The sequence below is a fragment of the Eleutherodactylus coqui genome, chromosome 5, assembly GCF_035609145.1.
Source record: "Eleutherodactylus coqui strain aEleCoq1 chromosome 5, aEleCoq1.hap1, whole genome shotgun sequence".
Classification (NCBI taxonomy): domain Eukaryota; kingdom Metazoa; phylum Chordata; class Amphibia; order Anura; family Eleutherodactylidae; genus Eleutherodactylus; species Eleutherodactylus coqui.
The window spans coordinates 113,192,263-113,217,436 of NC_089841.1; the positions used below are offsets into that span (position 1 = coordinate 113,192,263).

Here is a 25,174-nt window from a genome sequence, read left to right on the forward strand (position 1 = left end):
GTGTGATTTCAGTTTTTGTCATTATTTTTTGAGCAGTGTATATTTCTTCTAAAAGATCGTCATTGCAGCAAGGTTCTGGGTAAACTTTTATTCAAGCACTGGAAGGGGGAGTAATATCACCTGCTGCTCATTGTTGCTTCTCAAGCCTCTCATTGGTCTTTGAAGATGCTTGCAGCACCTTTCTTACTACCTGATTCATACCGTGCATTGGTAGTGCATCGTTAGTCTATGACACAGCATGCTGCTCTGATTGGTTAGTGCTGTTCACGTACAGGACGTGTCTAACTACTGCTGCGCAGTGTGCATCAGGTAGTCAGTTGAGCGATGCAACCATTTTTGAAGACCGAAGAGGGGTCTGATCTACAAGACAGGAGAGCAGCAGGTATTATAACACCCCTACCGGTCCTGGGACAAATTTTGCTCCTAAAACTGGGAGGTCACTTTAGAATCTGTGTGCCTCTGTGGAGGATTTAGTTTTATACAAGTGAAAACAAAGTGAAAACCAGACTTTAACCCCTTAAGGACATGGCCCATTTTGGCCATAAGGACGGAACGATTTTTAGTGGATTTTCATCTCCATTTTTTACAAGCCATAACTTTTTTATTTTTCCGTCGACACAGCCGTATAAGGGCTTGTTTTTTGCGTGGTGAACTGTAGTTTTTATTGGTGCAATTTTTGGGTACATAAGACTATATTGTAAAACTTTTATTAATTTTTTTATGATAGTGGGGAGAGAAAATACATCAATTCTGCCATAGATTTTTTTTTCTTTACAGCGTTAATCATGCAGCATAACTAACACAATACATTTTTTATGCAAGTCGGTACCATTACAACGTTACGAAAATTCTTATTTTTTTTTTCCCTTTTCCGCAACAAAAACTCTTTTTTTGGAAATTATTTTTTTTTTCTAAATTGCTGCATTTAAAGTCCTATCACTGTTTGATTTTTTCCATGGATGGAGCTCTCTGAGGGCTTATTTTTGTGGGACAAGCTGCAGTTTTTATTGGTACCATTTTGGAGTACATACAGCTTTTTTGATCACTTTTATTGCGTTTTTTGGGAGGCAACATGAAAAAAATAAGCATTTTGCCTCAGTTTTTTAGGGATTTGTTTTGCCATGCAGGACAAAAGGCATGTTCAATTTATTGTATACGTCTTTACGGATATGATTATACCAAATATGTGGGATTTTAAGTTAGACATTTTTTATGCTAATATGTGAAAAAGCACAAAAAAAGTTGTTCATTAAAAAAAATTTTCCCCTTTTTTTTAAACATTATTTTTTATCTTTTTATTTACACTTTTTATGTCCGTTTTTTTAACATGGAGCAATAAAGAGAAGTTGATTTTATTACACCTCTGATGCTGCCACTACCTCAATTATTGTTGGACTGCGCTTGGGGATTGGGAGGTCCATAATCTTCTTTTTGTGGCTCTACATGGTAAGGTACCTCACCCATGTTTGGGATCTACTAAGGAGTGCTCCCGGACACTTGGAATTTTTATCGCTTGTATTAGTGATCATAGACACTGGCAATGCAAGACGCCTGTACCTTGAGTACTGTTGCCATGGCAACCTATCAGGCTCTCCACGATTACATTGCAAGAGTCTGATGACGTCACACAGGTAGCGTGCTCCCTCTACGAACCCTTTACATGCTGCGATCTAAATAGATCGCGGCAGGGAAGGGGGTTAACAGAGGGGGTTGCTGTCCTTATGCACGCACGCTCTTGCAGAGGGAGGACGATTATCGGTGACAGCCGGCTCCCGCTGCTAGATAGCGCAAGATCTCTTATGATCTTGCGCTATCCACAGGACATAAGCGCACGTCCTGTTGTGTTACGTACCCCTCTGCCAGGATGTACAGTTATGCCCTGTGGCGGGAAGGGGTTAATCATTAATTCAGAGTAAGGTGTTGTTTAGGGTGTATTAAAGGTATGTGTTAAACAGTCTATTAGTTTATAGGTGTTCTCCACTTTAGACCGGTTTCACACATCCCAGAAAATTGCGACAGAATATGAACCTGATTCTTTTGAATGGAGTTATATACATGAGCGATGCTTTCCCGCACCGCGAAAAAATCGTAGCATGCTCTAACTTTTTGCATTCATCTGAACACATTGCCCATTGATTTCAATGGGACCTTCAATGCCTCATGTGGCTCTCACGTGCAATGTGCATGTTAGCTTTCCCGATTAAAGGGGTTGTCTCGCGAAATCAAGTGGGGTTATGCACTTCTGTATGGCCATATTAATGCACTTTGTAATATACATCGTGCATTAAATATGAGCCATACAGAAGTTATTCACTTACCTGCTCCGTTGCTAGCGTCCCCGTCGCCATGGTTCCGTCTAATTTCGGTGTCTTCTTGCTTTTTTAGACGCACTTGCGCTGTGCGGTCTTCTCCCTTCGGCTCCGCTCGGCAGCATCGGCGTTTTGGCTCCGCCCCCGTCATGTGCCGATTCCAGCCAATCAGGAGTCTGGAACCGGCACACGTCATGGGGCGGAGCTACGTGATGACGCGTACAAGAGGGCGGAGCCAAAACGCCGATGCTGCCGAGCGGAGCCGAAGGGAGAAGACCGCACAGCGCAAGCGCGTCTAAAAAAGCAAGAAGACACCGAAATTAGACGGAACCATGGCGACGGGGACGCTATGCAACGGAGCAGGTAAGTGAATAACTTCTGTATGGCTCATATTTAATGCACGATGTATATTACAAAGTGCATTAATATGGCCATACAGAAGTGTATAACCCCACTTGATTTCGCGAGACAACCCCTTTAAATCATTTTCTCGGCCCGATATCGCGCTCACCCATGTGTAAGTAGCCTTGACAATCCCTTCTTTAAAAAAAGGTGCCTTACCAGTAAGCTGATTACAAAGTATTGCCCTTCTATGACCCCTAGTAATCCATTAAAATATGTAGAGAAATCTGGCAATAAGTGTTCAATTCCCCTGTGCAGCACAAGGAAAAATAAGTATTACACAGTGCACATTAAATCAACCTGTAGTCTTTGTAACACATGACAGGTCCCTCAAATCATGAAGCAGTCTTTGTTCTAAAGATCCCCCTCTATAAACTCAGAATTCCCTAACAGGGCGTATAAATGTGGGTTTTCTAAACCTTATAATACTTTTAATTTCCCATAGTTCCCAACCCCACCTAGCTACTCCTGTAGGCACAATGTCTGAAAAATGTTTCATTTTCACATTAATAACTGACCAAAACGACTGAGGACAATGATAAAGTTTATTACAATCTTAATTTCCCTTTTAGAATATGTAGAATTACTTTTATTTAATAGTAACAGAATCAGCTGTACAATCACTTACAACAATCATAATGCAGCACGTAGCATAGAAGCATCTGAGATGAGAATGTATAATGTAAAAGACAATATATGATGCTAACAAATATTCTAGAAATATTCTAGTTTTTTTAGCGCTCACCAAGATAACGAACACTACATATAATTTTGGGGTGTTCTTTATTGAAAGCGTCCATAGGACTTCTGATGTCCTTTGGAACGCATCTGGAACACATCGTCGCTCCATGGGTGCTGTTTGACATCATTTGGGTGCGCCTGCCCCGGGATGTGTCACTAAGAACACGCACTACTCTGGATTGAATGACAATTAGCCTACTATATAAGTACTTGTTCCTGACAATATCATGCTTGAGAAAAGGGTCTTTTGCGCTCTGAAACGCGTCATGTACACTATCATTATCTTGGTATACCTGCGTGCTTATCTCCCTGTAGTCATCTGCTTTTTGGACTAATTAAAGAATATTGAATTTACTTATGACTGGCTACCTACTCCTTAATAGGGGGGTCTTGAGGACAATGAGACCTCCCTTCTAAGTAAGTCTATCTTTTTAATTTGTCATATACTATATCCTTATGAGCGCTGGATACATTTTCAAACTGATCTACTTTACTTCCAGGATTTCCAATATGACATCTGGTATTATTTGGGATGCTCTCCAAACCCTGTGGATGTATTGTTATACATAAGGATTAAGAGTACCAATCGCCTTCTGGGACGTTCTTAGGTGTTGCGGCCGGCCTGAATTGCCTTTGGGTTTGGCCACTGGTGAGTCCCGTATATATTTATTTTTACATCTATCACCATCAATTCACGCTCTTCAAAGCGCTGTCCTTAATTTCTGTTCCAGTATAAAATAAATTCGTAGGACACTACTAGACTATGCCAACTGGATTGTTTGACAGACGACCTCACTGCTACAACAAAGTGGCAGTGGCACTAGGAAAGCGCCATGCCATTTTGTCTCCTGTTGGCATTATGATTCCTTTTCTGGTGCGAATGGCATGCATGGTCATTGATGCGAAAGCCAGAAAAAGGCAGAGGGGGCATAAACTGCAGAAGAAGTGCATGGTACTTTCCTAGTGCCACTTTGTTCTAGCGATGGGTGCAAATTACTAAGGTTGGACTGCTGCTGGTCAGACATCAATGGCAATTCCTACCGATATGCCACTAATGTCTCTGATGAGACCACCAATTTACTGTGCATCACATACACCTGATACACATCTTTCTAAGCATGCGGAAACATTTACAATATTTTTCTCTTCCTACATCTTGCCTTTTTCTCGCAAGACAAAGATTTTAAGGGGACAAAATTGCTCCTAGTCTTACTCATCATAATTTATGAAGGATATGTGTCACATACAATATGTAGTTATGACGTCCCTGACTTTCAAGATTAAAGGAAGACTCCAGGCAAAATACATACACTATTTTAGCTTGCACGCTGCCTGAGGGGGCAGTAAATGACCAAGGGATATTCATACCTGTCTAGGGCTCTTTGAATTTCTGTGTCATGTACTGCCCCCTCAGGCTTGGCACTAGGCATAACACAATGTATACATTTTGCCTGCAGTGTTCCTTTAAATAATCCATAAATGGAACAAAAAGGGTTTATGAAGTCAAGACTGAAAAAACTGTATTTAATTATAAGGGATGCAGCAAACACGGTGGGATTTCAAGTTTTTGCTTTCCTGGTGCTGCATGAGCTATTACTTTGCCTAGCTAGTTTATATAACAATTCTTAGAAGAAGTATGTGCATGGAGTGGAGCAGACCATTCTGGGTCAAGAAAGTTCACAATGAGAGTAAAGAACAGAAACACACACGATGTGGGGGGGGGGGGGGGGTCACTTTTCCTTGATGTGTTCAAGCATGAAGGCAAAGGTATTTTAGTAATAATATTGCAAAGGATACCCATTGTTATGCTCCATATTTTGCACACAACTTACTACAGAAGTGGAACTGTGCTTTCATTTTTGCTTAGTTTGCCTTTAGATTTTTTTCGCTTGACCTCTGTCTAACTACTTTTGTATTTCTACAGTACCTACAGCATGTGTGCAGATAGATAGGCAACAAGCAAATATAAAAGTACTAAAACCATACCCAATTTGCACAATTTTGCCATTTTAAAGTATATCTAACTTTTCAAATGACAACTTGGAATAAGCTGTCATTTGAGTGTACATGAGAAATAACACTATTTCTAGCCATTATATGACTTGTATCCTGCATTTTTCCTCATTTCCCCATCTATAGGGAGTACATTTAATTCTCAGTTCTCTCAGCACTGGTGGAAGGAGCCTGGTTTCTGTACGGTGGTTTATAGACTATGCACAGAACTGAAGATTCTGCTCTCTAACTGTATGTAGCACACACATACAGACATAGCATCATGATGGAGGAAACAAAGCAGAAATGAGCAGTGGAGATGTGATTTCAGTAGCAAAAACACAGTAAAAAGGAATTAAATATTAACTGCAGTGAATATCTGTATGAGTCTCTTCTTCTCCATGCCTCTTCCCCTCTGTTCTCTATGCATTTCATTGAGCAGCGATGGCTCATCCCACTTCTCCACTTTCCTTTCTGCCCTTGTTCTATCTCAAGTGACATTTTTGACATCAAGCAGTGAACTGCAAGTTAGGCTACTCCTAGCAGCCAGCAGTTTAGAATGCTTTTTCAGCACAAAAACATTATTTTAGGTAAATAAAGTAAAAAGCAATTTTTCTATTTATCACACTGGTTATCATATAAAGTACAAGTTTTATGAAAAGTTTGTTACCATTTAAGAGATTTCTTTTAAAGGAGTTGTCTCATCACATTAAAGTCAGCCTGGTGATCGGCTGATCCCTGTGGATCTGGCTTCTGGAAAAAATGTCTGGAGGTTGTGACTAAACAGACTGCTACGGGGATACATAGTACAATATGGCAGCCATTCAAATGAATGCCAGATCTGCTACAGCAGTAGCTGCTGAGAGTTAGCCGCTGTTTGTGGCATTTTTAAGATAATGAAGATTATCTGAGCAGGACAACACTTCTATATGCCCTAAGAGCTAACAAATCAAATCTTGATAGGAACTTACTGTACGAAACCGATAACAAAACATTGAATACTTATCATACGCACATTGTTAAAGATCATTCTACATGAAAAAAACGTAGTTTGATACATTTAGACTGCATTGTTTACCTGGGTGCAAAGATTCATTTCGCTGCCCAAGCCCTTTATCTAAATGCGCGGCCACTCACCCCTTTGGGGTACATTCTGCCATTATTAGTTCCCCCAGACGCTTTGCAGGTTTTTATTCTTGCTTCCATATAAGAGATGGGAAATGGCAGGAAAAAACGCAAGTTAGAAATGAATGAATTTAAAGAAAAACACCCAACAAAAATGCAAAAAAAGTGAAGGAAGCCTTACAGTGACAAACATTTGAATAGAATTAAAAACTGCATTGTTTCACCTCTATAAATAGATATGTTTGATTATTACATTGTAATTTATGTAAAACAAGAAGCCCCTTTTTAGGACACTATAGGTTGGCATTCATTCCAATCCAGTGTTTTATTAGCTGGTGAGCGATGGCATGCCTTGGTGGCACTACTAGAGTGTGCTGGTTTCCTTTGATTAAGGCCTCCACAACCTACATGTGAAAAAAGAAAAGGTTATAGGAGTATATATACATGTTTAATATTCTATATTGTGTAGATCAAGAATTTCACGGATCCACGATTCCACAATTACAGCAATTGTACAAATTCGATCTTGGTATGGTTTCCTGACAAACCTAGCAACAAACTATATATTAGCAATGTACTCACCGTATCACTGGAGCACATCCAACCCATGAAGTCACTCGGTCTTCTGGCCCAGTGACATCCCGTAAACCTATCACTGGGGCTTCTAATGTAGAAGCCATGGCTAGTTTATGAGACATCAGTGCTGATGTCTCGTGTAGGATCCTCCTATTGGTTACAGTGGTCACATAGGTAAGCAACCATGTGACCACTGCAGCCAAAGTAAACAGAAGAGAGTGGCGGAGGGGAAGCACCGTGGCGATGGAGAGGGGAGTATTGTTTCTTTCTTACATAACTCACCCCACCCAGTAACATTAACTTTTTAACCATCGAAAAACTCTTTGAGTTCATAATGAGGATCCCAGAACAATTCCCAGAATTATGCAATGTGTAATTTATTCTATTGTGAAATCTCTAAATTGGATTCCCACAATAATTACATACCGAGAAGGGGCATAACTAACGTACATGTTATAAAGTTATAGAGACTAGCACTGGAGAAATAAGGAATATGACACCTATGAGCTAGCACTTGGGATCAGCTATTTTAAATTTTTCCTCCCCTCGAAAAGCCATAACTTTTTCATTTTCATTTTAATGGTGCCTTATGTGTGCCATATAATGTGTTAAAAAACTTAAAAGAGACTTTGTCACTTACTTTTACCCCTATAAGCTAAGCTTATGGACTGAATGTAGGTGACCTGTAAAGTCTGAGGATGCAAGTTTTATACTTTCCGTCCCAGTTGTTCCTGTAAGCCATCGCTGATTGCATTGAGTGGCACTACTAAGGAGTCCACCATTGATAAAACTAGAACGGACGGACTACTTAGCAGCACCGCTCAATGCATTCAGCAGCGGCTTTCAGCTCTCACACCAGGAGAATGATGGGGAAGGAAAGCATAAGGGCTCCTGCACACTGGCGAGAGCGATATCGGGATGTGATTGACACCCAGATATCGCTCTTGCTATGCTTCTTGAAGCCCTGGATGCAAGGTGTTTCTGCAGTGAAACAGCCTCCCATCCCTACAGGCCTGAAGGAATCTCTTGTCGTGGCTGACACAGCCACGGCAGGAGATAGTGGTCTTCTCCAACTGATTTCAATGGGGCCGGCAGCAGCAGCGCCAGCCCCATTGAAATCAATGGGACACGATTGTGATCCTTTGCTGTGACAGCAGTGGCAGGGGACTCTCCATGACAAGGATTTTCGGGGGGTGCTTGAAATATAAGCACCCCCCGAAAATAATGAATATCTGTAGAAAAATAAAGAATACATCACCTGGGAAGCTCTGTCATCTCCGGCGCGTCTTCCTGCAGGTCCCAGCACTCTTCTTCTGGTACTCTTCTGACCGGGGTTTGAAAATCCCCGCCTCCTGAAGTGCTGCCTCTGATTGGCTGAGCGCTGTGACCAATCCGTGGCAGCGCTCAGCTGTCATTCAATGGGCAAGATCGCCAAAAAAATGGACATGCCGCAATTTTGTTTTAATGCTGCATCGCAAGTGTTAAACCATCGCAAATGTGCACGGAGCCAATGGAAGCCATTGGCTTCATAATGTAGCGATTTCTCAGCACGGAGAAATCGTGTGATTCCTTTGCAAGTGTGAAGCCATCCTAAAACAGTGGTATATACGCTCCACCCTGGCGGCTGCAGTGGGATCGCGGCTGTGAGTTACAGCTGTGATCACACTCTGATTACTGGGGGCTCAGCCTGAGTACCCCTCCAAATGGAGGAGCGAATAACAGCTGTTGGTAGTCAGCTACCTGCATGGCATATATTTCCCCTTCTGTGATGCATTTATATTAGTGTAGGGACCCACTACAACGCAAGGAACCGTGAAGTGGTTAGTGGGCTCATGTATCTTGGCCAACATCCAACCAATGCCTTGCATTTATTATCTATTATTTACATGCAGCGTGGCTTTAAGACTCCAGGGGGAACCCAGGGTGGTAGTACCAAAGTGGTTCACTGATGGAAATGCAGGGCAACCCGCCGAATTACCATGGCGTCATTAATAGGTTGCTGGTCTGCATGGTCAACTACATATATCAGAATGGTCTGGCACCTTGTATCCACTATGTGTGGGAGTATACACCAAGCATCCACCCCCTCATTATCAAGAGGCAGTGTGAGTGTCTGTCTCATCGGTGTCCTGCACAGGTGTTATTGGCTCCTCCATTTGGTAGTCAGCTACCTGCATGGTGAGATGATGCATCTATATGCACTCCTCACTCAGTAAGTAACGGCCATTTTCTGTGATTGTTTTTAATTTTTTATTTCCCCTTCTGTGATGCACCCTAAAACTTACATTCACAGACTCCACGGGTCACATATTTCCAGCCCATAAGTTTAGCTTATAGCAGTAAAAATAGGTGACAAATTCCCTTTCATTTTTAAGTGTGGCTAAATAATGAAAAAAGTGCACTTGTGCCATTCTTAGGTTTTTTTTTTACGGCATTCCCAGAGCCATTAAATAACTTGTTCATGTTAACCTGCGGGTTGGTATTATTCTGCCAATGCCAAAATTCTATAACTTTCTTTAGTTTTACTACTTGGCATCTAAGTGGTTAAATAAACATGATCGCCACTAACTCTGATCACGGCTATTGCCAGCAGGTATCAGCTGTGTCACACCATTGGAATCTGCTGTGTTAGCAGTGAACTTGGCTCCTGAGTCTGCTCCATACACCTCTGGATGAAGAATGTCGTACATGTACATCATTGGTCTTATGAGGTTAAGTGAGCTGCTTAAGTAATTATTCATGTAAATATCAAGAGTATACCTAAACAGGGAAGCAGTCCAGTGAACACAAGTCAGACATTAGCACGCCTTGAATAAGTCCCCATATGAACAAAATGTTGCCTTGAGCAATGCTTTCATTAAACCACTCTAACATCTGCGGCTCTTCAGCCTGGCTCTAATATTTCAGCTCACAAATAAAAAGGATTGTTTTACACACTCCATCAAGTCTTGGCAGCTTGCATAGAAATAGAAAGAGCGGACCGAAATCTGCCTTCCTTTACATTCATACATTCTATCATTACAGTGAAGTCACAGAATCCAAACATTGCCCCGCACGGCTCAGAAATACTGTGATATGTCTTCTAAAACCAGAGTAATCAAAAATGAATCAATACAAAAAGGAAATGAAATTGAACTTTACCTGTTCTCTAGTGAACCAACGAGCCTCTTCTATTTCAGTCTTGTCAACTGTAATTTCTGTAGATATTGCAACACCTAAGCAGCCAATCATAAGGGAGGAAGGCATCGGCCACGGTTGGCATGAAACATACTGAACATGGCCAACTTTAACGCCACTCTCCTCTTTTACCTCTCTACGGACAGCGTCTTCTGTCGTTTCCCCTTTGGAGGATAGAAAAAGACAAAGGAAGCATTGTGGTAGCATATTAGTCACAGCCTGAAGTCATAAGATGAAAGGCAAAAAGAACTTGGCAACTGCTTCATTCACTCATTCACTCATTGACTGACTGGTGAGGGTCACAGTGGTCAGACCATCATCAATCAGATACTTATTCCCTATCCTGTGGTTTCGGGGTAAATTCTTTTCACGGGAGATCCCCCTTTAACAGTGTGCATGGGATTAGAAAAACATGATTACTTTTTTCCAGAAACAGTAGCACTCGTGAACATGAAATACATTAAACTGCAATACCACACAGAGCTTATGGCAGGAGTGGCACTGATTCTAGAAGAAAGTAGCCATTTTTTTCCTAATCTGACAGTCCTTTTATTACAATAATATTTAGTGGATAAACGTATACATTTTAGCAACAAAATTTGAAAATAATTCTATTTTCCCATCACACTGTGCTTCAGATGAAGATAACCAAGACATTTTTAAGAATGCATACGTGTCCACTGCTCCATACAATGCCTCTCCACTGTGGACCTGTTGCTCGGGAGGGATCCTTGTTCATACTTGTATGAATAGTATGCTGATCACTGGAGGTGGACACAGGCAGTAAGTAGATGGCCATGGTGATAATACAGTAAGCAAGCTTTTTCCTTTCCAACTGATAATTTATTGAGAGAGAGGGAGAACCTTTCACATGTCTCTTTATAAAATCTCTCACTGGTGTGTCAATCCACCATAGTGAACTGTAAGGGAGTGGTCGTGAAGGACCTTACCACATTTGTTACTATCTTGATTTCTTATTTTCAGATATGGTAAGTTATTTGTGTTAAACTGTGAATGAAGGATGACCTTAAGTGGTCATTCAGTGTTATTGCTTTTGGTTCTGTTTGTGATAGGCTGTGGGGGATTACATATTTGGAAAGGTCCCAAAGGTTCAGAGACAGTAGAAAAAGTAATTTTACACAGCATCAGAGGAGAGAACGCCAGCAGAGATGTGAGCTGAAGGGAATGGCTGCCAGTGGGGATCTTGTACCATGGCCCCTGGTATGGCCTTGCATCCTGAAGAGAGTGGTAGGAATGGCTGTCAGCTGGGTGCTGTACCAGGCTCTTTGGGGCACGGCCTACATACAAGAACTGGTATCTGACCCTTGAGCTCTGCGGACGATGTAGTTGCTTGGTGTAGAACAGAGGAAAACTGTATTGCTTGAGGAGCCTGATGTCTGTAACCAATGCATGCCACACCACCACCAGAAATAAGAGAAAGAGCGACCCTTCGTGTATTGAAGGACTAAGACACGGACTCTAATTTCTGTAAGTCTTGTAAATTACGGACTGTTTTTTCTTTCTTAACAAAAATTGTTTTTGCCGAACCTTCATGAACCATAGGCCTGTTCTAAGTAATATTTGAAAAGGACAGTTACCGTTATAAGAATGTGTCTATCTTCCGAGTGATTGGATGTATAAAGTAGATCCAGAGATTGTTTCAGATACTTGTTTAACTGTTAATTGAAGTTAAGAAGCAAGATTTCAGGCCTCCAGCACAATATTTGCCACAAACCACTGCCTATCTTGTTGCACTCCTGGGCCCATTATGTCAGGTATGGCCAATTCGAACCTGAAGCCTTCCATGGTAGCCAACCCCCAAGCCCCAAACCTGCCAGAGGGTCCGACTCCATCCAGTTCCCCTTTCAAAACCATCAGAGCCAATTCATTGCACTCACTAACTTAATGCTATTTGAGTATGTCCTAGATGTCCTAATATCACAGTATTCTGTCTGCTCAATATGGTCCGATATAACTGTGTCCCTAGACAAGGAAGTTACTCTATCTATCAGTACTGTGTGTTCTTGATGTGTGGGACAAAAATGAAACTGAGGAAAATGTTTTATGGCATATTATAAGAAAATCTAATTTATCTGTACACATAGCTCATACATGATAGAATTACCTGGTTCAATAAACCCTGCTAAACAAGAGAACATGCCAGGAGGAAATGTCTTTTTTCTCCCCAGAAGACAATGGTTTCCATCAGGGTGAACGATGATCATTATCACCACAGGATCTGGATATAATAAAGCAGACAAAAGAGTAATATTTTATTTGCCTTTACTCAATACCCTTAATTCAGTTGTACTCTATTTGTGTTGTTGTTTCCTTTAGTGTTCTTGAAAGACGACATTACAGAACACTAATATGGTCTCTTAAAATTCATCAATGAAAACTATGCATGTGTAAGCTTGGGTGGAACCGACAAAATTCTAAGTACTTCATGAAGCAATTAAAGAGGCCTGGCAACTTGCAAAATGTGGTTCTTCACTGACTAGAGAAATGAGAATACAATGGCCGCATAGTAAGGCAACAGACTTTATCATAAAAGTTTGTGCAACTTAACCCTTCTTCATAAAAACTATGTGACAAGAACCTCTAATCATCAGCAGTAACTAAGTTATAAGAATCTGCCCCCTGTGAAGAACCTGTGTGGTACAGTCCACATAATTGTATCCCACAGGAAGTTCTGGTGACTGTGATTGTTCTCTGCAAGAGTCAAATAGAGACAATGCCCCAGGGGGACCACAATAAGATCACACGACCCACCTGAATAGAAAGATACCAGGAATTTTCAGATAGAAAGGAATAGACAGAAAGGTACTACTAACTGACTTCCATATACTTAGTTACTTAACAAGTTCTTTTTTTTTTACTGGAGTGTCCCTTTAATATTTGCAGCTAAATAAATAAAAAGGTCTAGGCCAAGAAAAAGTCATAAAGAAGAAACAAGCACAGTCATAAAGACAGCTATGAACTTACAGCTGAGCTGAGCTCGGAGCTCTGCGGCATTGATCTCATTCTCCTTATTTGATTTCTGAACTTTTTTTCAAGAAAGATCCATACGGTTTTATATGGACACTCTGTATCTTTTATGCAATGTATAAAGTAAACTGTCTGACACAAAAGGCGTTTCTTCCTCACGAGAACTAAGACGATACTTTGACTGCACAACTAAAGCTCAGCAAGCTTCTTGGTATTACATAGCAAGCTGTGCGGTGAGGATTTCACCAAGGCGGCTGCTCGCAGCAGATCTTACAGCCTGTCATATCACAATGAGAGACTGGAGAACACAATACGCCATGTATCACTGAGCTGATGCCACCCGTATGCCGTTACAAAGCCCCCATGCTGCATGTACTCACCCACTCTTGGGTATGATGTATTGTGGATTCCCTGCAGGCTGGGGCACCCTTTTACCACACATGTCCGCTTATATCCACCATCCTCAATTACCGTCTTACCGCCGCAGGTTGGGCAGAATTTGTATCGATTGTGCCAGGCAAGGACAGATCGTGCTTGTGCCAAAATCCCTAGTGACAGAGAGCAGATGCCATGTAGAGACATTACAGTGCAACATTAAAATACAAATATATCAAAAATAGTACACCGAGAAGTAGTCCGGCACCGCACCCTTATGAAAGCTGTGGAAAACAAAATCTGGCTTTGTTGCCCATAGCAACCAATCACAGCGCAGCTTTCATTTCTTATACTGCTGAGGTCAAATGAAAGCTGTTCTTGGATTGGTTGCTGTAGGCAACAAAGATTTTCTTTTAGGGTTCTTTTTGCGGCAAATACCACAGCATTTCCACATTCAAAACAGAGTTAATAGCCGCACTATTGCATATTCACAGCTGATTTCAGAAGATACAGCACTAGAGATGAGCCAGCGTACTCGGAAAAGCACTACTCGCTCGAGTAATTTGCTTTATCCGAGTATCGCTGTGCTCGTCCCTGAAGATTCGGGTGCCAGCACGGAGCGGGGAGCTGCAGGGGAGAGCGGGGAGGAACGGAGGGGAGATCTTTCTCTCCCTCTCTCCCGCCCGCTCTCCCCTGCTCCCCGCTGCGACTCACCTGTCAGCCGCAGCGGCACCCGAATCTTCAGGGACGAGCACAGCGATACTCGGATAAAGCAAATTACTCGAGCGAGTAGTGCTTTTCCGAGTACGCTCGCTCATCTCTATACAGCACCGCTCACATTTTGCGCTGTCAGTTCTCTCCGACACTCTCTAGTAAGCGCATCACTGCTGGTCAGGTGACGCCACTTCTATATCACCTGACCAGCAGACTATGGGCCACCGGGGAGAACTGGCAGCGTGAAGACTTTGAATGGGAGGGGGTGCTGTATCTTCACAATGACTCCTTTCCTTTCTCTCCACAACACGAGCAGCAGAGCTCTGTAACAGCGGCGCTCGTGGTACGGCGGGAGGAAGGGAAGAAGCCGATTGGGGGAGGCAGGGGAGCAGCAGCAGTTCCCACCGGCGCTCACTACCAATCAGTGGTACATACGGGCGGCAGTGCAGAGGAAAGAGAATTCTTCTAACTGAACGCGTGTTTCTTCGTGCGATCACAGATTAACACCTGACTAAACTGAATTTCGGCACGTTCACTTTATATAATGCACTGACCTTTCACCCCCACTTTGGGGGAAAGAAAATTGCGTCTTATAAAGCGAAAAATACGGTATATATATATATAAATTTTTTTGCTGTACTGCTTTTAAAAGCCCCAGGTTTATTTTTTCATCAATACAGCTGTGTGAGGGCTGTTTAGATTTTTTCAGACCGGGTGACTATAAAAATGCAATTCTGGCATTATGTATTTTTCTTTTTTTGTTGAGGTTCACCATGTGGGATAAATAATGCATTGCTTTAATAGATCAGACTTTAAGGGTACCTCCACATGGGCGTTTGCATTTTTGGGCTGGCGAAAAATGCAGCGATAGGGCAAATGCGTGTCTGCTTTGTAAAGTGCGCCGTCCTGCCATTTTTCACCCAGATCGAACAAATGATGGCTTCATATGTTGCAGAAATGTTACAAGTCCTCCTGCGGCTTCTGTCACCTCGCAATCAGCAGCTCCTCACAGCAGCGCATGGAGCAGCCCTCACATCCCTCACCCGGAAACTGCCACTATGTGCCACGGGCGCAAGTCAGGTGATGCAGAAGTGGGCACATCACCTGACTTGCGGCCGCAGCACTTAGTAGCAGTTGCCTGACAAGGGTTGCTCTGTGTGCTGCAGAGAGGGGTTGCTGACTGCAAGATGTGGCAGGCCGAAATCGGCTGCGGTTCCACACCAATAGTGGGGATTTTAACCAATGGGGTTGATTTTGATTCTGTTTTGGATGCAGAAATGCGGATTCTGCTGTGGAATTTTCCACTTCTGATATATGTGAACATACCCATACAGTGCTTTTTAGACTACTGATGTATACTAATGCACAGTGTGTATCTGGTAGATGGAGTAAAGGTTCGGCCATCTTTGTTTCTCCAGGCCTGGAGGGTGACTTTCAGTCCTAGCTACTTAAACCCTTAGATGCTGCAGTCAAAACCAACTGTAACATATAAGTGGTTAGACAGAGTGAGGGGGCTCTGTCATCGAATTATGTGAGATGTTCCCAGGATGCCAATGGGTTTTTATGGCTTAATAGGAAAGCGCTGAAAGGCACAATACATTATGATTACCTTGCCTACCAACCAATGAAAAAATAAGTCATCAAACAATTGTATGTACCATAAGAAAACTGCAACTTGCCCCACAAAAAACAAGCCCTCACACAGCTCCATTGATGGGAAAATAAAAAGTTCTGGTTTTCAGAATATGGAGACACGGGCGAGTTCTGTCCTATTGTTAGATGGACAGAACTTCAACTTGAAAAGAACCCATTGATTTCAAAGGTTTAATACACATGAACGATTTTTCTCTCAGACTAATAGTCCAAAATCGAAAAATAGCAGTTTGTCCTAATTTTGGGGACTGTTATTTAAGAATATGGGAGCATTACAAAAACCACATTGGACTCGCTTGCCATGGGGCAGCATAGTGGCTCAGTGGGTAGCAGCACTGGGTTCATATCCCACCAAGAACATCTGCATGGAGTTGGTATGTTCTCCCTGTGTTTGCTGGGGTTTCCTCCAGGTACTCTGGCTTCCCCGCACGCTCTAAAAACATACTAATAGGGAATTCCTACTGCATGGGAACATGATGCATATTTCAAGCATTTATAGTGGAACCACATGCCTTTTTCACGTAAATCTGATGCAAAATGCACATTTTTAGTGCACAAATGTATCAGACATATCAAAATCACAGGAAAAACAGATTTCCACTGACCTACATTTTACACATGCCAGTGTAAATACAGCTCGTCATTTTTATCACACAGTGAATGCTGTAAAAACGAAACCCAAAAGTCAATTCCAAAAATTGCACAATTGCTGTTTTTTTCCCTACTCCACCACTGAAAAATGTTTCTAAAAAGTCAAAAAATATAATCTGTCATGCAAAAAACCCCCAAAAGCCCTCATATGACTAGTTTAATTGAAAAATTGAAAATCTATGGCTCTTAGAAGACAGGGATGAAGAATCGAAAAAGTCATCACCAAAACAGGCTGCGGTGGGAAGGGCTTAAAGGGGTTGTCTCACGGCAGCAAGTGGGGTTATACACTTCTGTATGGCCATATTAATGCACTTTGTAATGTACATCGTGCATTAAATATGAGCCATACAGAAGTTATTCACTTACCTGCTCCGTTGCTAGCGTCCACGTCTCCATGGCTCCGTCTAATTTCGCTGTCTTCTTGCTTTTTTAGACGCACTTGCGCTGTGCGGTCTTCTCCCCTTCTGCTCGGTCCAGGCACGAGCGGCGTTCTGGCTCCGCCCCCTTCTACGCGTCATCGCGTAGCTCTGCCCCGTCACGTGTGCCGATTCCAGCCAATCAGGAGGCTGGAATCGGCAATGGAACGCACAGAGCCCATGGTGCACCATGGGAGAAGACCCGCGGTGCACCATGGGAGAAAACCGCAGTGCATCCCTGGGAAAGGACCGGCGGCCATCTTGGGAGAAGATTTTTTAAAGTCCTTATTTCGTCGGATCAGTAAGTAGCAAGCGGCTTAAAAACCGCTTTACTTTGCTATTTTATGCCAGGGGGGTGACAGGGGGAATGGGGTAAGGTAAAATTTTGAGGTTTGCCGCGAGACAACCCCTTTAATCAGGCAGCTCCCATCTAATAAACTGGCATTTGGTAGTATTTATTTAGTTCTTTCTTTATAAAACTTCTCTACTATCAGTGAGTTCTAAATACTTTTCTATTCGTGTCCAACAGTTCAGAACATCTGATAATCCAGCACCTATCAGGTCCCACTGCTGGTGCATTAAAGAGGTTTTATGGCACACAACAATACGAGGAAACAAAGTTAAACGAAGAAGTTTAAACTCCGTGATACCTGCTTCTGTGCTGACCAGCTGCAACAGCGCTGGCATCGGGGGTTGAAGAAAATAGCAGCCTTCAAATTTTCTTTCAAACTGATCGGTAGATAAATTTTTCACATTGAGGGCAAACCAGGCCACCAGTCCGTCGTCCTGTTCTGCTGAACATGGATTATTTAATTGGGTTTCCACTCCAAGAAATATTAATGAGACCTCATCGGGACTTGACAAGTATCCCTTCACATCATCATGCTGAAGTCTGCAGAGCTTGATTTCTGGCTCTTGTGCGCTATCTTTTGTACCAATTAGTGATACGAGTGGACATAGGTTGGAGAAGATGATGTATACCGAGCTGGCATGCGTGTGCTTGGAGTTTAACCAGTTAGTGTCTGTGCGCTTATCACTTCTTCGGTCCAGAAATGTACTGTTGAAATAATTCTCATGCTCCTCTTTAGCATCTGGCAAGAAATGAGGCTTCCTTCCACCTTTCGCTTGCGAGAGCAAGTTAACGATGTGTTTGTGACCCCAAAATTTGGCGATGTCTAAAGCAGTCTGTCGGGATTTGTTCACAAGTGTCTTGTCACATCTACGGATAAATAATAAGATTTAGATTAAGGTTTTATTGCTTCTTATGATGTGATAATACAGAAGAGAGCAAAGCTTCAACTAACACCACATATGTTAGACTTAAAGAGCATCTGTGCCTGTTTTTCATATGCAATCTATGTTAGATTACAATGTATTCTCAGGAGAGTGTTCAGCTAGTTGTCTACAACAGTTTTTCTTATTAGATTCCTGTTGATCCACTTTTTTTTTTTGGAATGAACAAATCTTAAAGCACTATTCCCATGTCAGCCATCTATGGCATATCCACGGGATATATACCGGTAGTATATACCATACATGTCTGATAGGTGCAGGTATCTTTACTTAAATATCCAACAACACAGACAATCCAATGGAAGCTCCCAGACTTAGTGGGGGAGCAATTGGATCCCACATCCCTACAGAGCCATCTTTATAAGGATACGCCGACACCATGCATATATTTGCAAGCTTTATGTCAATTTCATTCTCATGTTTCAAATAGACATAGGCATGATCACCCAAGTGCTCAGATAGTCCAGGACTTTAGAAGGAGACTGTAGAGGTCGTGTCGGATCGCGCCAACTGCGGCAGCAGTAACGTTTTGGAGGCTCCTCCCCCTTTCTCAGCCTCCGTCTGAAGTCTTGGGACTATAACTAACTGAACCCTTGAGTGATTATGCTTACGAATATTTGGAATATGAGAATGACATTTACATAAAGTGTGCCAATATAATGTATGTTGTGGGTGCATTGTTTTGTTGAAGGGTGCAGGTCTGACCTCAAAAATTGGCCCCGCCTGTTGCCTCCATAGCATCAGAGGTGAGCCAGGATTATGGAAACAGGGTAGAATAGTCAATTTGTCTGTTTCCATAATTCCAGCCTGTGGTGGCCATGGCATACAGATGGGCATACCTAGGGCAAGCTCCAGGATTATGTGGGTCCTTGAGTGATCAAGTCACAGTGGGCCACAATATTTGTGCTCTATCTGTGCCCCTTTCGCAGCATAACTATGCCCACCACAAAGTAACTGTAGCCCCCTCTACAAAATAATTGTAGCCCTCTTTAAGTTCCTCCACAAATTACGGCACCCCATAAAGTAATTGAGTCCCTTCTATGGCCTCCCACAGCATAACTGTGGCCCCTCTGACAGTCCCCACAGCTGCTGCCCCATGAAACTCTGTCCAGAGACATGCACATCTTTATTTCTTGCGCACTTCATGCACATCTGGCCCGACTCTTTCTCCGGTGCTACTCCTCCACATCCCCATCTCTCATTGCAAAGTGCTCTGAAGTGCCAACAGGAGGAGGACCAGGTATACATGCAGCTCAGCTTTTTTGTGTCACCGCGAGAAGTGAAGTTTCGTATAGCTAGAGCAACAGCGGGCACTCTCTCCAACGGTGCACCCTGGCATCTTCCCGACAGCTGCCCTGGATGTAAGGAGTGTTTATATGTAATAACCCCCAGCAAGTTGCAAATAACCAGTGTTCTTTGCTGCAGAACTAGGAATACTAGTGTCTCCTAGAATTCTGCTCTGGTGCTGAGCTGAGGGAGACTGGAGAACGTCTTCTTGGCTGCTGCTCTGATGCTAAACCGACAACTGGAGGAGACTGGAGACAGTGATGTCACTACAAGGTGTCTATACAAGGGTCCTGCCAATGAAACGGAGGATGCTTGTGTCTCTTTGGTCGCAGCTCAACTGCTGGACAGGCGGCCAGAGCAGATAAAATACCCTGACTACCATTATTTTCAGTTGACAATCAGAGAAAGGAGCGTAGCTTCTGTCTAATAGTAGAGTGCTGATTAGTTCTTTATGCAGAGACAAGGAGAAAGGGTTGATGTGGAGATGTTGAGATAAATGACACGACATCAGAAAGTGACAGTTGGTAGGAGGGCAGTTAGACCAATCAAAAGGAGGCCTACAGCAAGTTAGAAAGTGTGCAAGACGGATTCAATCAAGTATCAGGAAATCCTAAGAGAAAATGAAGCTTGGGCATCATTGGACCTTCCAGCAGGATAATGATCCCAAGCATACTCCAAAATCCACCAAGGCTTGGCTCAGAAGAAGTCATGGAAGACTCTGGACTGGCCATCACTGTCACCTGACTTGAAACAAATAAAAATCCTTGGTAGGATTTGAAAAATGTGGTTGCAGCACGCAAAACCAGGAATATTAGTGACCTGGAGGCCACTATCCATCAGGAATGGGCTAAGATTCTTCGGGAACGCTGTCAGAAGCTGATATCTGGCTATGTATCATGTTTGCAGCAAATCATAGCAGCAAAAGGATGCTCTACCAAGTACTAAAGACGCTTGTCAAGAAGGGGTTGAATAATTCGGAGACTGCAATGGCCATAAAAAGGGCCTTTTGTGTTGAATTTGGAGAAACCACTTGTTATACTAGTTGTGTTGAGCTATTTCCATTGTTTGTATTTGATTGTTTTCTGCAAACGGCTTAAACTTTCTAAATTTTGCAAATAAATCTAATTTGTAATGGGGAATTGAATACCGTAATTTTGATTGCAACTGTAGCAGTTTTTAATTTTTAAGCCACAGCAGGCCCTTATGCCTTTGCAGTCTTATCTATAGAAAACAATCATGCTTTTAAATCTAGTACCACAATGTTTTCTATAGAAGTAGCTTTAAGAACCTTCCCTTTTGAACCTGCAATTATTCTTTAACATTCACTGCACCTTTTCTTCTGTTACAGAGCAGAAGATAACAGTTTTAACTACATCTTGAGACGCTAAATTGCCTACATTTGTGTAAAGGACATAGATAAGTAAGGCTTAGTCATTTTGGCTGCAGAATTCATCCTCTGATATAATTGAAATATGTCACACTTGGTATCCTGGAGCACCGATGCTGAGATCTTCTAATGTAAACTATTCAGTGTAAATTAGGGCTGTGGAGCTGCAAGTTGAAAAGGAAAAAAGACTGAATTTTTCTATAATTGTATTAAGAAGCCGGCATGAAGCAAATATAAAAGAAAGATATGTGTAATTACCCTTTCTCCAAAAGCATCTTCACTATATCAAAGTGGCCATTCCTGGCTGCGTACATAAGAGCACTCCATCCATTTTCAGCGGTTTCATTAATGATCGAGGATGAATGACTTAGAAGAGCAAACAGCTTAGTGGTATCGCCCAGAGCAGCGAAATTGTGCAGCTGAGCAACCATTTCTTTCCTGGGACTTTGCATTTCTGAAAGACATTAAGAAACAGGCATTAGAGTTGAGCAACATGTATCCATTGTGTTTCCAGATTACATCACACGATGAAGAGAATGCATTTATATTGTCACATGGGAAGACACAACTAAAGTTGACCAAAGATGGGAAGATGTTCCCTGGCCTGACCAGCGTTACAGAAGCTATATTGAAATGCTTATTTGTAAATAGGGCATACATAATAATCAATAGCAATGACTGTGTAAGATACTTCCAACTTTTTGCACATATGGTTCCTGTAAAGACTAGCTCCAATATGGCAGTCCTTGAGTGCAGATCATCATGGGGAAGATACTGTTGAGGGATGGGGTTGGGGGAGTTCTACTGTTTTGGACAAAACTGTATTCTTTAAAGAAGTAGTTACAATGGCATGCCAAAATTCATGGACCAGGAACTAATATTGTGTATGACCCCTTCTAGCCCAGCAAGTGGATGCGGCATTGATTCCACAAGTGGATGGAAGACTTCTGGAGGGTTGTTGAGCCATACCATCTGGATAGCCACCCATAGCTCTGTGGTATTTGTAGGTGCAGGATCTGCCGTGTGAATGCACCTCTCCACCACATCTCATAAATGCTTTATTGGGTTCAGAACGATCCTAAAACCAATTCTGGACAACTTGGGCCAACGGCATGGTGCATTATCCTGCAGACCCATCATTGTGGTGGTAAATGAAGTCTGTGAAGGGCTGCAAATGGTCAAGCAGCAGTGAAATGCAGTGATTACCTGTCAATTATGTGTTTAGGTGAACCAGTGGACCCAACCCATGCCATGTGAGCACACCCTACCATTACCAGCCTGAAGAGTGCCTTGTTGACAACTGTGGTCCATGGCACCGTGGGATCTACACCGCATACAAACCCTACCATCAGTCCGACACCACATATTGCCAGTCCTCTAGGGTCTGGTTAGGAACGTTATGAGCCAAAGTAAATCTGTGTCTGGTGTTAACAGAGGCACTCTGGCGTGTCTTCTGCTCCCATATGTCATGGAAGCTAAATAACGCTGCACTAACTTGCAGGATACATATGTGGGGCCTCCTGCATTGAATGTCGATATGATTTCTGCTTTAGTCGCTTGTCTGTTTGCACTGACAACTCTAGCCAGACACTGCTAGTTGTGATCTTTAAGCACCTGTGGACGGCCACTGTACTGTCTACTGTGAATGATGGAGTGCAGTGGATCGAGGAATGCTAAATTCCCACACAACTTTGGAAATGGAGTGTCCTATCCATATGGCACCCACATCATGCCTCATTCTAACTCTAATTAATTATAATTCACATCGCCTTGCCATGAGCATGGTGGCCAGTGTTCAACCTCACTCCCAAGATAAGGCCTCACAATTTAAGGCCCATTTACACGCAACAATTATTGCTCAAAATTCACTTAAACAATATCTTTTTTGAGCGATAATTGTTGCATGTAAATGCTACCATCGTTTGCTTTTGATGATTGTTAGATGAGCATAAAATCCATCATTCGACCGGAGAGCTGATAGCAGGGACCGCATGCTGTGTTCTCCACGGGAACGTTGATTACATTGTATTCAGCTTGCAGTCCCGTGGCAGAACAAAAGAGCTGTATGCAGAGAACAGACCACCTGCTGTTCTCTGCATGCAGCTCTAGAGGCTTAGCAGCTTATGCAAATGATCGCTAACACTGTCAATCATACTATCTTCTGAACTAATTTTGAGCGATCATTTTTGCGTGTAAATGGGCCTTTATATAGGTATGGGTGTTCTCAAGGTGTTCATAACGTGAGGTAACACCTCTTCAGAATCAATTTACATACTGCCGTCCCATGATTTTTGGCATGTCATTGCATAGGATATGTTCCTAGCCGGTAGCTACAGGGAATGCTTGTTCCACTACACATCAGGTACCCAGCACGGATTCCGCAGCTAAAATTCGCCCGTGTGCAGGCGGCTTTGGGCGTGATGTCCCACAGTGTCCCAGAAGGAGCCCTAATTATAGGCGCAGAGAACATAATATCAGTTGTGCTGCTCTGAGATTCAAGTTCAAGTGAAAGCATGAAAACTAAGGTCAGTTTGGGACACGTCCTTCACCACTGATCACATGTACCAGATTGTGTAACAACTTGGGAACAAGTAAGCTGTACATGTAGAATGTCAGGAACAGCGATGTAATGAGGTAGCCTTACCTCAAGTTTTGCGTGCGGCGTACGCTGTACCAATCTGCCATCGTCGCAATCACACATATTGCGCGAAATACAAACGCCAAAACGATCACAACATGCTCTATCTTGGTACATATTACGCACACATACACACCAAGATAGTGCATGGCAATCGGCGGCCCGAAGCAAGTACATGATGTCACTGCGTACTTGCTGCGTGCCGCGCGACTGTCACATGCGCCAGCACAGCGAATCACGCCCGTGTGCAGCCCACCTTAGGTTTGGATTTCTAGAGTATTTGCTGCGGGTTTTGTGCAACAGAATGCAGATTCGCAGTGTGTGAAGGCGGCCGTGGAGGGAATTGGGATTTATGGAGCTCTTTAATGGAGGAGCTGCACTATTTATTTCTACCACATCGCTGCTTCATATGACATATTACATGTATTACCCTATGTTAGAGGTATCATATGATATATTACATGTATTGTTTATTATTAGAGGTGTTATATGTGCTGCATCATATGACATATTACATGTTAGAGGTGTTACATGTGCTGCATCATATGACATATTACATGTTAGAGGTGTTACATGTGCTGCATCATATGGCATATTACATGTTAGAGGTGTTATATGTGCTGCATCATATGACATATTACATGTTAGAGGTGTTACATGTGCTGCATCATATGACATATTACATGTTACAGGTGTTATATGTGCTGCATCATATGACATATTACATGTTACAGGTGTTACATGTGCTGCATCATATGACATATTACATGTTAGAGGTGTTATATGTGCTGCATCATATGACATATTACATGTCAGAGGTGTTATATGTACTGCATTCTGTTACATAAAGTGCAACAATGTATATAATATGTAACACTCGTGTTCTGTTATTCTACAGGGCAACCTGCTGCTGTGAACTACAGATCCCAGGATGCCTTGTCCTGCCACTCAGTCCAGCAGGGGGCACACAGCCGGGAGGGGTCGGTAATACCTGCAGTCGGCGGGGAGCATAGAACACTATAAGGACTGCTGGAGGATCTCTGGGAAATCCTTCACTTCCTGCTACCGTACATCTCCTAAGAGCTGCACCCTCTGCTCACATCATCCGTGCTGGTCGCGTTAGCTCACTGTTGGCAGAACCCACCGATGTGGACGGGATTGGCCGACCATCTAATGTGTATGGCAGATGCCAGGGAAGAGAAGGAGCAGGCGTGTTGGAGGGTGTTCACATACTAGGATGTACAGACAGCCTTATGCGCTGTCAGCAGGACTCGCTATCTGCAGGGTTTGTAGCTTCTAGATGTCAGCAACAGTGTCGTTCACTGACAACAAGCAGAGATCTTGTAAAATTGTTAGTCCGACTTCACACACAGGGAATAGAACCCATTGATTAGAATGGGTTGGTTCACATGTGCACTTAGGTCGGTCCACTTCCTCCCTCCCCCTTGCA

At 42.8% G+C, this 25,174-nt stretch overlaps 1 protein-coding gene across 1 annotated transcript; it reads right to left on the reverse strand.

Moving 5' to 3' along the window:
• Nucleotides 1–3,248: 3,248 nt before the first annotated feature.
• NUDT12 (nudix hydrolase 12) lies at nt 3,249–24,774 on the reverse strand. Its single transcript, XM_066603038.1, has 7 exons — nt 24,716–24,774; nt 21,345–21,540; nt 17,770–18,338; nt 13,691–13,858; nt 12,448–12,561; nt 10,287–10,486; nt 3,249–6,973 (listed from the first exon to the last, which is right to left on the reverse strand). The coding sequence occupies exons 2-7, from the start codon at nt 21,536–21,538 to the stop codon at nt 6,863–6,865; spliced, it is 1,356 nt and encodes a 451-aa protein (XP_066459135.1). The 5' UTR covers nt 21,539–21,540; nt 24,716–24,774; the 3' UTR covers nt 3,249–6,862.
• Between the last annotated feature and the right edge of the window lie 400 nt (nt 24,775–25,174).

What these genes read in the sequence shown, in the direction of transcription:
- NUDT12 (XM_066603038.1), bottom strand. Translation starts at nt 21,538, where the DNA reads ATGCAAAGTCCCAGGAAAGAAATGGTTGCTCAGCTGCACAATTTCGCT. An exon ending in AAGATGCTTTTGGAGAAAGG is followed by an intron (nt 18,339 to 21,344) that starts GTAATTACACAT and finishes ATTTATCCGTAG; the next exon opens with ATGTGACAAGACACTTGTGA. An exon ending in TACATCATACCCAAGAGTGG is followed by an intron (nt 12,562 to 13,690) that starts GTGAGTACATGC and finishes TATTATATCCAG; the next exon opens with ATCCTGTGGTGATAATGATC.